This window comes from Leuciscus leuciscus, assembly GCF_965113295.1.
Source record: "Leuciscus leuciscus genome assembly, chromosome: 22".
Taxonomy (NCBI): domain Eukaryota; kingdom Metazoa; phylum Chordata; class Actinopteri; order Cypriniformes; family Leuciscidae; genus Leuciscus; species Leuciscus leuciscus.
In genome coordinates this window covers 600,385-612,884 of record NC_138746.1, presented here as the reverse complement: position 1 = coordinate 612,884, position 12,500 = coordinate 600,385, and the positions used below count along the sequence as shown (strand labels likewise).

The following is a 12,500-nucleotide window of genomic DNA, read 5'->3' as shown; positions in this document are numbered from 1 at the left end:
TGTGTAACATTAGATGAGCATAATATGTGTAACATTAGATGAGCGTAATATGTGTAACATTAGATGAGTGTAATATGTGTAACATTAGATGAGCGTAATATGTGTCACATTAGAGTGTAATATGTGTAACATTAGATGAGCGTAATATGTGTAACATTAGATGAGCGTAATATGTGTCACATTAGAGTGTAATATGTGTAACATTAGATGAGCGTAATATGTGTAACACGTCCTCCCCCCTTCTGCCATCCAACCTGAGCTTAAGGTCTGTGTGGAGGACGTGAGCCGAGTCTTCAAAAAACAGAAGACTAGGAAAGCTTCAGGCCCAGACGGCATCTCATCTGCTTGTCTAAAAGCCTGCGCTGACCAACTGGCCCCAGTCTTCACGCAGATCTTCAACAGATCATTGGAGCAGTGTGAAGTTCCCTGCTGCTTCAAACGCTCCACTATCATTCCGGTTCCCAAAAAACCTAAAATCACTGGACTTAATGACTACAGACCTGTCGCTCTCACGTCTGTGGTCATGAAGTCGTTTGAAAGACTGGTGTTGGCCTATCTGAAGGACATCACTGGACCCCTTCTGGATCCCTTTCAGTTTGCTTACAGAGCAAACAGGTCTGTGGATGATGCAGTCAACATGGGACTGCACTATATCCTGCAACATCTTGACAGACCTGGGACTTATGCACGGATCTTATTTGTGGACTTCAGTTCGGCCTTCAATACCATCATCCCTGATCTTCTCACAGCCAAACTGACTCAGCTCTCCATGCCATCCTCAATCTGTCAGTGGATCTCCAGCTTCCTGACAGACCGGCAGCAGCGAGTGAGACTGGGGAAGCTCACATCCAGGACCCTCACCATCAGCACTGGCGCCCCCCAAGGGTGCGTTCTCTCCCCACTGCTCTTCTCCCTGTACACTAATGACTGCACTTCTAAAGACCCCTCTGTCAAGCTCCTGAAATTTGCAGACGACACCACCGTCATCGGTCTCATCCAAAATGGTGACGAGTCTGCTTACAGACTGGGGGTTGAACAGCTGGCTGTCTGGTGCAGCTATAACAACCTTGAGCTGAACACGCTCAAAACAGTGGAGATGATTGTGGATTTCAGGAGAAAATCCCCAGCACTCCCCCCTCTCACCATCATGAACAGCACTGTGGAAGCAGTGGAGTCATTCAGGTTCCTGGGCTCTACCATCTCTCAGGACCTGAAGTGGGCAAATCACATTGACTCCATTGTGAAAAAGGCCCAGCAGAGACTGTACTTCCTTCGCCAGCTGAAGAAGTTCAATCTGCCACAGGAGCTGCTGATCCAGTTCTACTCAGCCGTCATTGAGTCTGTTTTAAGCACTTCCATCACTGTCTGGTTTGGTTCAGCTACCAAATCGGACATCAGGAGACTACAACGGACAGTCCGGACAGCAGAGAGGATTATTGGTGCCCCCCTGCCAACCCTCCAGGACCTGTACTCTTCCAGAGTGAGGAAGAGAGCAGGTAAAATCATCACAGACTCCACTCACCCTGGACACCCCCTGTTCGAACTGTTACCGTCAGGACGGCGACACAGATCACTGGCCACAAGAACATCCAGGCACAGGAACAGTTTCTTTCCACAGGCCATTTCCCTTCTGAACACTTAACATGCCCCCCAAGGCATATGCCTGTAAGTGCAATACTCCCACTGTCTAGTGCAATATTCTCTAACTCAGGTGATATTTATACTATTCATACTACTCAAAATACTGTAAATATGTTCATAATCTGTAACATGCACTAGACTCCCACTGTCTAGTGTAATATTCTCTAACTCAGGTGATATTTATATTTATATTATTCATACTTCTCAAAATACTGTAAATATGTTCATAATCTGTAAATGTTTATTCAGACTAAACCCAACTGTGACCCCTTTTTTTTACTTTTTATACTATTTTTTTTTATTTAATTTTTTTATATATTTTATTCTTAGAATTTGTATTACTATGTTTCTTGTTGTATTTGTATTTGTATATGTGCACTGGAAGCTTCAGTACCAAGAAAAATTCCTTGTGGGTGCAAGCACACTTGGCAATAAAGCTCTTTCTGATTCTGATTCTGATTCTGATTCTGATTCTGATTCTGATTCTGATTCTGATTCTGATTAGATGAGCGTAATATGTGTAACATCAGATGAGTGTAATATGTGTAACATTAGATGAGTGTGTAACATTAGATGAGTGTAATATGTGTCACATTAGATGAGTGTAATATGTGCAACATTAGATGAGTGTGTAACATTAGATGAGTGTAATATGTGTCACATTAGAGTGTAATATATGTAACATTAGATGAGTGTGTAACATTAGATGAGTGTAATATGTGCAACATTAGATGAGTGTGTAACATTAGATGAGTGTAATATGTGTCACATTAGATGAGTGTGTAACATTAGATGAGTGTAATATGTGTAACATTAGATGAGTGTAATATGTGTAACATTAGATGAGTGTGTAACATTAGATGAGCGTAATATGTGTAACATTAGATGAGTGTGTAACATTAGATGAGTGTAATATGTGTCACATTAGATGAGTGTAATATGTGTAACATTAGATGAGTGTGTAACATTAGATGAGTGTAATATGTGTCACATTAGATGAGTGTGTAACATTAGATGAGTGTAATATGTGTAACATTAGATGAGTGTGTAACATTAGATGAGTGTAATATGTGTCACATTAGATGAGTGTAATATGTGTAACATTAGATGAGTGTGTAACATTAGATGAGCGTAATATGTGTAACATTAGATGAGTGTGTAACATTAGATGAGCGTAATATGTGTAACATTAGATGAGTGTAATATGTGTAACATTAGATAAGTGTAATATGTGTAACATTAGATGAGTGTGTAACATTAGATGAGTGTGTAACATTAGATGTGTAATATGTGTAACATTAGATGAGTGTGTAACATTAGATGAGTGTAATATGTGTAACATTAGATGAGTGTAATATGTGTAACATTAGATGAGTGTGTAACATTAGATGAGTGTGTAACATTAGATGAGTGTGTAACATTAGATGAGCGTAATATGTGTAACATTAGATGAGTGTAATATGTGTAACATTAGATAAGTGTAATATGTGTAACATTAGATGAGTGTGTAACATTAGATGAGTGTGTAACATTAGATGTGTAATATGTGTAACATTAGATGAGTGTGTAACATTAGATGAGTGTAATATGTGTAACATTAGATGAGTGTGTAACATTAGATGAGTGTGTAACATTAGATGTGTAATATGTGTAACATTAGATGAGTGTGTAACATTAGATGAGTGTAATATGTCACTTTTGCTTTCCGCAGCTCAAATACGACTTTATTCCTTAAACTTCTGTAAGTCAGGAGATCTGTATTAAGTTTAGATCTTAAAGATGTTTTCAAAGCTAAATCTCGCTTTTTCATGAGTTTTCGTATTTCATTATTTATCCAGGGCACCGTAGAATCTTTTTGTTTAGATTTTATTTGCTTTGTACATTTTTCCATTAAGTGGTCATAGAATTACCACACTCCTCTACATCATCTAGTGTCATCATTTGTTCCCAGTTTATGTTTTTAAGCTCTCTTTCAAATTGCACAATTCTACTTTTAGGAATAATGAATTGTATTTTTTCATGATCAGGTTTACTAAAGTACTGCAGGCGCTTCTTCACCAGTTTCCTGACAGCTGAAGTCATGCTGTGGTCCGAGAGTCCAGTTATCAAATGATAAATCCTTGTTATTCGTTCAGGTCTGTTAGTAAACGCCAAGTCAATGAGGGTCTTAGTCTGCCTTGTTATTCTTGTGGGTCCTTCAATCATTTGTCGATAGTTGAATTTTGTCATAAGTGCTTTGAGTTTATGTTTACAGTTTTTGTCAGACCAGTTAATGTTGTAGTCTCCATAGCATATTGTCTCTCTGTAAGAGTCCAGTTGTTTAACTATAACATTTAATTCATCATCAAACTTAACATTATGAGAAGGTGGATTAAAGAGGACAGAAGAAAGCATGTTCGAATAACATTCCCCTTACCGGTTTCCTCCGCATTATTCATTATTATAAGAGCCATTTGTTACAGGAAAACAATAATTATAAGCATCAACAATATAACATACGTATACAAAATAACTATGTGTGTTGTATCAGGTGTTCCTCTCAGTGAACAGCAGGTGGCGGTGGCGCGCGCAGTGCCCGCTGGCGAGAACGCGCAGAAGAAAGAGACTGTGACGCGAGTTATGCGCGACGCCGCGAGCTGAAGGACAGCGAGTGTGGATTATTAATATTATTATATTCATGTTTTGAGTGAGTGGATCTGTAGTTCGCGGTGAGTGATCGCATGTGCTTCTGTCTGCTAGAGAGAGATTGATTTTATTTTGTGTTTGTATATTATTACAGGGTTTCCAACTCTCACGCTTTCAGCAAATCTCTCAGTGAGAATATGAGATATGAAACAAAGATCAGAAACAAATGTCGCCGACAAACGGTCAGATTAGTTCCAGACATAACCAGCGCTGTCAGTACATCTGAATGCTTTACACACACACACACACACACACACACACACACACACACACACACAGTGAAGCCTCGGTTATTACGCCGAAGACACTTACACTATAATTTATTCTGGAGAGGCAACATTAATGTTTTTCTTGTATTTATTCCTTACTTATTGGTCACTCATGCTCATTGGTGGACAAATGTGGCCACATTAACTATTTTTTAATTAAATAAATGTTCTATATTTTAGTTCAATAATATGTATTAAATATGTTGAGGAGATCTTTCGGTACTAAATACTATTTGTACAATACTTATGGTCCATTAATGACAACTTAAAATCATATTTTTTTTATTATGTATATTACAGGTAGTGCAGTATTTAAGGTTAAAATGGATAAAAGGGTTTTAAATTAGGAAAATTAGAGTCCACCGTGGTTTGTCCACTAGGTGTCCGTGTGGCGCTATATACACACGTGTCTGCTGGTGTTGCTGCTCTAGAGAGTGGTCATAACAGCTTACTTATTTTTAGGTTTTGCATTTTAATACATATTTAGACATGATCAAACACTAGATTTTTCAAATGATTCATTAAAAAAAAGTTACTAATTTGTATCTTATATTTTAATTAAACTCGTATAAGCACACAAGTAATGAATGCAAGACAAGTAAAAAATAGTGCTAAAAATGCAAACTGCATTCAACAAAATAAATGTGTTGCTTATGTACAGTAGAGTAGAGTACAGTAGGCTATACATGTGAACTGATATTCAATGATGACTCACTCACCTCACTCCAACCTGAACTTAAAAGTTGGCAGCTCTGTGTATGTGTACATGTATGATGATCGGAAATGCTTTGGCAATACATTGAAACAATTGTCATAAAGCACACTGAATTGAGAGAGAGAGAGAGAGAGAGAGAGAGTGTGTGTGTGTGTGTGTGTGTGTGTGTGTGTGTGTGTGTGTGTGTGTGTGTGTGTGTGTTTATATTATCAGCGCTAAACTGGTGATCAGTGATTTAACATGGATCAGTTTGCTCATGTTTAATCTGAGATGCAGTTTATTTATTCATTTATTAGTTATCATCTGCATTAATGTTTTTCTTGTGTCTGCGGTGTGTGTTCAGACTGAGGATGAGCGTCGGTCTGCTGTCACGCGCACTGAGCGCGCTCTCTGTGTCGCGCGCCGTCTCACCGCAGGTCAGACCTTCATCCTCCTCTTCATCACACATTACCAGTCATCATCACTTCAGGTGATCATTAATCACGTGTTGTCTCTCAGATCGCGAGTGTGTCCGGTGTGTCCGGTGTGTCCGCGGCTCTGACCGGAAGTCGCGGGTTCATGACGAGCGCGTGTGTGTGTCAGAACCGGAGCCTGTGGAAACAGAGAGAGAAATACACAGTGCGACCGATCGGCATGAAGAAGACCGGGGGACGAGATTACACAGGTCACACACACACACACACACACACACACACACACACTCTCTCTCTCTCTCTCTCACACACACACACACACACTCTCTCTCTCTTTCACACACACACACACTCTCTCTCTCTCTCACACACACACACACACACACACACACACTCACTCTCTCTCTCTCTCTCTCACACACACACACACACACACTCTCTCTCTCTCTCACACACACACACACACTCTCTCTCTCTCTCACACACACACACACACACACTCACTCTCTCTCTCTTTCTTTCACACACACACTGACAGTGTTTGTGCTGCAGGGAGGATCGTGACTCACGGTATTGGCGGCGGACACAAGCAGCGCTACCGTATGATCGACTTCCAGCGTCTGCGCTACGAGCCGGGCCGCGAGGACCAGCCCATCGTGGAGAAGGTGGTGGAGGTGCGGTACGACCCCTGCAGGTCAGTGTCTGTGTGTGTGTGTCCTCACGGTCACATGACCCCTGCAGGTCAGTGAGAGAGAGAGTGTGTGTGTGTGTCTCCTCACGGTCACATGACCCCTCGTCCCTCCTCACCCTCGCCCCTTCCTCACCCTCGTCCTCGTGTCCTTGCCCCTCATCACGTGTGCCCTCGTGTCCTCACGCTCGTCCTTGTCCCTCCTCACGTGTGTCCTCGCCCCTTGCCTCATGTCCTCGTCCCTCCTCACGTGTGCCCTCGTGTCCTCACCCTCGTCCTTGTGTCCTCGCCCCTCCACAGTCACATGACCCCTCGTCACGCTCGTCCTCGCCCCTCTTCACACGTGTCCTTGTGCACACAGATCAGCTGACATTGCGCTGGTCGCCGGTGGCAGCCGCAAGCGCTGGATCATTGCCACGGAGACCATGGAGGCGGGAGACGTGATCCGGTCGTCCAGTACCATCGGACGCATGGCGGTTCTGGCCAAAGAGGGAGACTCCCATCCGCTCGGAGCTCTTCCCATCGGCACACTCATCAACAACCTGGAGCTGCTCCCCGGGAAAGGAGCGCAGTACATCCGCGCCGCAGGTCCGACACACACACCGCACGACACACACACTCAGTGAGTTGTTCCTGACTGACTCTCCTGTGTGCAGGAACCTGTGGAGTGTTGCTGAGGAAGGTCAATGGCACAGCCATCGTTCAGCTGCCGTCCAAACACCAGATTCAGGTGAGGAAACACTCGCAACTTCCTGTCACAGATTCAAGGTTTTCCAAAACCAGTTTTTTCATTGAGCTCTATGTGCTCTCCGACTCGTAAAGTAGAAAACCTCCAAAATACACATTTAAGTGTTTGTCATTGCTTTTGATCTATTAGCATCTGTAGATTTAAATCTCAATCTCCACTTCAGCAGCTTCACACACACCAAATTATTCATATCTATTGTTCATATATCATTATACAACATTTTACTTCTACAAACAGTGAAAATTATTTGTTGACAGTATTTTCAGATTTATGGAGTGATAAAAGAAAGCAAACTACTTTGCTTCTGGAGAGGCAACATTAATGTTTTTCTTGTATTTATTCCTTACATTGGTCACTCATGCTCATTGGTGGAAAAATGTGGCCACATTAACTATTTTTTATAGTTAATTAGGCTCTTATCTAATCAAACTAGGCTTTATCTAGAGTTTGTTTGTGGTCAGTGTAAGCAGAGTGTGAATGCTCCAGATGTTGTGTAAAGCGTGTGCTCTCTCAGGTGTTGGAGACGTGTGTCGCTACAGTGGGCCGAGTGTCTAACGTGGACCACAACAAGCGCATCATCGGGAAGGCGGGTCGAAACCGCTGGCTGGGCATCCGGCCCTCGAGCGGCCTCTGGCAGAGGAAGGGCGGCTGGGCGGGTCGCAAGATCAGACGTCTGCCGCCCATCAAGAGCTTCGTCACACCCGCGCAATAAACTGAGCCTCGCAATAACACGCCTGTGTCACGGGTCACGTCTGTTCACACACACACACACACACACACACACATACACACAACACGCCTGTGTCACGTCTGTTCACAAACACACACACAACACGCCTGTGTCACGGGTCACGTCTGTTCACACACACACACACACATACACACAACACGCCTGTGTCACGTCTGTTCACAAACACACACACAATACGCCTGTGTCACGGGTCACGTCTGTTCACACACACACACACACACACACACACAACACGTCTGTGTTTCACGTCTGTTCTCTCACACACACACGCCTGTGTCACGGGTCACGTCTGTTCACACACATACACACAACACGCCTGTGTCACGTCTGTTCACAAACACGCGTGTTTCACGTCTGTTCTCTCACACACACACACACACACACACACACACACACACACACACACACACACACACACACACACACACACACACACAACACGCCTGTGTCACGTCTGTTCACAAACACACACACAACACGCCTGTGTCACGGGTCACGTCTGTTCACACACACACACACACAACACGTCTGTGTTTCACGTCTGTTCTCTCACACACACACGCCTGTGTCACGGGTCACGTCTGTTCACACACATACGCACAACACGCCTGTGTCACGTCTGTTCACAAACACGCGTGTTTCACGTCTGTTCTCTCTCACACACACACACACACACACACACAACACACGTGTCACGTCTGTTCACACACACACACACACACACACACACACACACACACACACACACACACACACACACACACACACAAACAACATCTTGTGTGGTTAAAAACCCTTTATTAAACACAACTGCATGTGTAAGCATGGAAAGCAGCAGCGTTATAAAATGACATTTCATACTCCAAATGTAAAACATGCAACGGTAAAATCGTGTTTTCAAAAGTCTGTCATGTGTAAAAATGAGGCCTTGTGCAAAGGTTCTGCGGTCAGCGTCACACATACTGTACGAAACGCAGTCGTTATTAATGTGCTGTGGAGTTATGGAGACATGCGGTTAATATGATACTTTGAGAAGAGTTCATGTCACTCCCGTACACAGACGTACACAGAATCCCTTCAGGAAATGATGTAAACGCACCGGTGGAAAGAGCTCTTAGTGGTTCTTAAAGCAATAATTCATCATTCTGTCATTATTTACTCAGAATACCCAAACCTCTCCTGTGACACTCAAAAGATAATATTTCGAAGAACGTTGGGAACCAAACAACATTGGACCCCATTGACTTTCATTATATGGACAAATAAACTCTGACTGTGGCTTTATTCCATAGAAGAAAGCAAGTGTTTCAGGTTTGGGAGGGACTTTAAAGGAACACTCCACCGTTTTTTGAAATAGGGCTTATTCACATTCTTTCCTACATTTAGATAGGTGGGTAAATGCATTTTTGTCTCAGTGCATGCATTGTTTTAGTTTGACAGGGTCGGCGCTAGCTTAGCTTAGCACAATGAATGGAATCCTTTGTTGCCAGCTAGCATGGCCCAAGTAAAAGTGATCCAAAAAAAAAAAAAAAACCCACGTAACCCACTTCTTGTGGCCTGCGTATTCACAACGAGTACAAATAGAGATTCAGATTAACACTAGGCGATTTCCTAGGCAGATATTGACTTAGGACTATATTAGGGGGAAGCACAGGCGAAGCACTGCTACTTAGGCGAAGCACTAGCTGCTACTTGGGCGCAGAGATCACGCAACACATGAAATCCCACGACTTCCGTCAACATACCGGTGTGCATTGCAACGAGTCAAAACACAGAAGAAGAACAACACGCGTGACCTGCACCGAGTGTCTTCGCTTTTGGATTGTTTTTTTTGAGAAGTTACAGCAAACATTTATATTACCTGCGTAGCAAAAGGTTGTGAGAACAAGCAAAGGACATTCACGAATGTAATGTTTCACAGAATTCCATCGAATGTGGAACTGAGAAATAAATGGCTAGCAGCTCTGGATATCTGTACGTCAACGCCTCTCTACAAAATTAAACAGTATCGTGTTTGCGAAGAGCATTTTGCACCGGAGGACTAAGTTACTTTGAAAAAATGGAATATGGGCCCAGAAAGATGGTACTACGTCTGAAACATACGGCCGTCCCATCCCATCTATTTTCAAAGCACAGGCAGAACAAAGTGCACATGTAAGTTGTCTTTTATTACTCTTCCTTATGTTAATCTGTGTCTTTATTCGGTTGTAAGATATGTTGAGAAGCTGCAGCACTATATAGACTACGGTTCAAATAACGTTAGCCTCCTCTAGTATAACCTCATGATGAATTCAACCTGTTTAGCATGAACAACCAAACAAAAAAAAAAACAAAAAAAATCGAGTACTGCCGGATGGATCAGCGCCGTGAAATCCTCGGTAGCTGTGACACAACTGCGGGCACGCTCATCTTGATCTGACGCGTTGAGCCTGGTCATCGATGGCCGAAAACTGTCCCACTCGCCACAGCACAGACACTCTATTTCAGTCGGGATAGATTGGCATATTCCCCCACATTCACACCATCAGTTCGTGTTGGCTCTCATCCTCACGTCCTCAGGCTGTTGAGCGATCGCAACCTCCTCCTGTCGTTCTATTTCCACTCATTTTCTGTAAACTCTTGTATATAGGTATGGTTCTGGCTCACACAAAATCTGCCATGTTCATCGCCATTCATGTACTGTAGGGAAAATAGCCAGGCAGCTACTATTCACACCGGTATGTTGACGGAAGTCGTGGGATTTCATGTGTTGCGTGATATCTCTGCGCCCAAGTAGCAGCTAGTGCTTCGCCTAAGTAGCTGTGCTTCGCCTGTGCTTCCCCCTAATATAGTCCCAAGTCAATATCTGCCTAGGAAATCGCCTAGTGTTAATCTGCATCGCTATTTGTACTCGTTGTGAATACGCAGGCCACAAGAAGTAATGGTATGTTTTTTTTTTCACTTTTACTAGGGCCATGCTAGCTGGCAACAAAGGATTCCATTCATTGTGCTAAGCTAAGCTAGCGCCGACCCTGTCAAACTAAAACAATGCATGCACTGAGACAAAAATGCATTTACCCACCTATCTAAATGTATGAAAGAATGTGAATAAGCCCTATTTCAAAAAACGGTGGAGTGTTCCTTTAAATCAAAGTGTTCATATCTCCAGAACTCAGTTTACTGTAGTAAAAGTGCAAATACTGCGTGTGAATCTGCTGTTGATGAAGAAGCTTTCATGAACCGGAGTCTTTTGGTATTTTAAGTGGTCATTTTGGGAGTAAAAACAGAAGGTACTAAAGCATCTCAATACATTCATCAGCAAAAATGACTAAATGAGGGTTGCCATTGAAACAATCACATGAGAAGCACCATTAAACATTCAACACACACCTTTAAACATTCAACACACACACCAAATCAAACAGTCCAGATGAACACACTGATTAATTCAGCATGTAATGAATGCAAACGGTTGTCAGATCTGAAGAAGGACTGAAGAAAACTGATTTAATACTAAAACCCAGTGTTGAAAAAGGTTCAGACTGAAGCACAGACACTCAATCTCCCATGATGCCTCAGTTCGTTCCTGTCACTCATGAACAGGACAGAGACGTGAGCGTCTGCAGCTTGTGCTGTTACGAAACTGCAAAATATGGCTTGTCAAAATTACACTGGCTTTCATTGACGTCAGACTAATGTGCGGTTTACTCTGATCCATGATCACATGACCACCACAGCTTCACTAGTTACACTGGTCACACATGAGTGTGTTTGTGCTGTATGACGGACAACAGGAGCATCTCTGTAAAGGTCCACGTTCACACCAAGAACGATAACTATATTAGATGATATCCTTCTGTTGATCATAAGTGCTGCAGTTTGTCGTCTGTCGCTTTAAATGCTCGAGTTCTTAAAGCAGGATGGATTCTGATTGGCTGTCAGTGTTTTTATGGTTCATCCGCTGGAATAAAATCACTCTGAAAGTGATTCCAACGAGATCGTTCTTCTGTGTCGTTATCGTTATAGTTGTGATTCTTGTCGAGTTCGAGCGAATATTAAAGCGTATTCGATATTATGCTTTTCGTCCTTGACTCACTCAGTTTGTGTTTAAAATAAACCTAATATTCAGTAATATCACTGATTTAACTACATTATAATGATCTGAATAATGGCTCTTCTGTAGAGATCAATGTGAATCTGTACTGTATAATAAAGCTGACTCGACTTGGTGTGAACGGGCCGTTACGCTCGGTGTGTGTCATGTGACAGTCATGCTAACACACACATCATAGAGGTATTAGTAAAGTGCCAGGAACTCTTCGTCTGTCCAGAGTGTGTGTGCTTTGAGAAGGCAGGTTCAGTTCAGCGTTTCAGATTCATCGTGTAACTACAAAATATCACAAAGACACAAAACTTTTACATTTGGGGTAAAAAAACATCCATTTCAATTCACAGCAAAACACCTCAACACGACCTCTCGACACACACACGTGCTCAGGACCCGTCCCATCATGCAACATTCTACACAGGATTTCACAGAAATGATAAAGTAGCAAAAACAACAGAAAGTGCTTGACGTTAGCCGTCACCGTACAGTTCATCATGACCTAA

The 12,500-nt window shown here is 42.7% G+C and overlaps 2 protein-coding genes across 3 annotated transcripts in view; one reads left to right on the top strand and one right to left on the bottom strand.

Annotated features, from left to right (window-relative positions):
- Positions 1-4,209: 4,209 nt before the first annotated feature.
- Positions 4,210-7,890, top strand: mrpl2 (mitochondrial ribosomal protein L2). Its single transcript, XM_082153482.1, has 7 exons — positions 4,210-4,349; positions 5,654-5,726; positions 5,809-5,974; positions 6,276-6,417; positions 6,773-6,999; positions 7,068-7,141; positions 7,674-7,890. The coding sequence occupies exons 2-7, from the start codon at positions 5,661-5,663 to the stop codon at positions 7,869-7,871; spliced, it is 873 nt and encodes a 290-aa protein (XP_082009608.1). The 5' UTR covers positions 4,210-4,349; positions 5,654-5,660; the 3' UTR covers positions 7,872-7,890.
- A 287-nt stretch (positions 7,891-8,177) lies between these two features.
- LOC309486139 (phosphofurin acidic cluster sorting protein 2) overlaps positions 8,178-12,500 on the bottom strand; it is a 93,475-nt gene continuing 89,152 nt past the window's right edge. Inside the window, exons 24-26 of one of the 2 annotated variants that reach the window (XM_082153310.1) lie at positions 8,663-12,500; positions 8,575-8,608; positions 8,178-8,364 (exon numbers count right to left, since the gene is read on the bottom strand). The exon at positions 8,663-12,500 is cut by the window's right edge and continues 319 nt beyond it. The gene's annotated coding sequence lies outside the window, so the exon portion shown is untranslated. The remainder of the gene's footprint in view (positions 8,365-8,574; positions 8,609-8,662) is intronic. The other variant, XM_082153311.1, reaches the window with a different exon arrangement.

Coding starts and splice junctions, on each gene's coding strand:
- mrpl2 (XM_082153482.1), top strand. CDS start 5,661: ATGAGCGTCGGTCTGCTGTCACGCGCACTGAGCGCGCTCTCTGTGTCG. Junction 5,975..6,275: donor CGGGGGACGAGATTACACAG/GTCACACACACA, acceptor TTTGTGCTGCAG/GGAGGATCGTGACTCACGGT. Junction 7,000..7,067: donor GCAGTACATCCGCGCCGCAG/GTCCGACACACA, acceptor TCCTGTGTGCAG/GAACCTGTGGAGTGTTGCTG.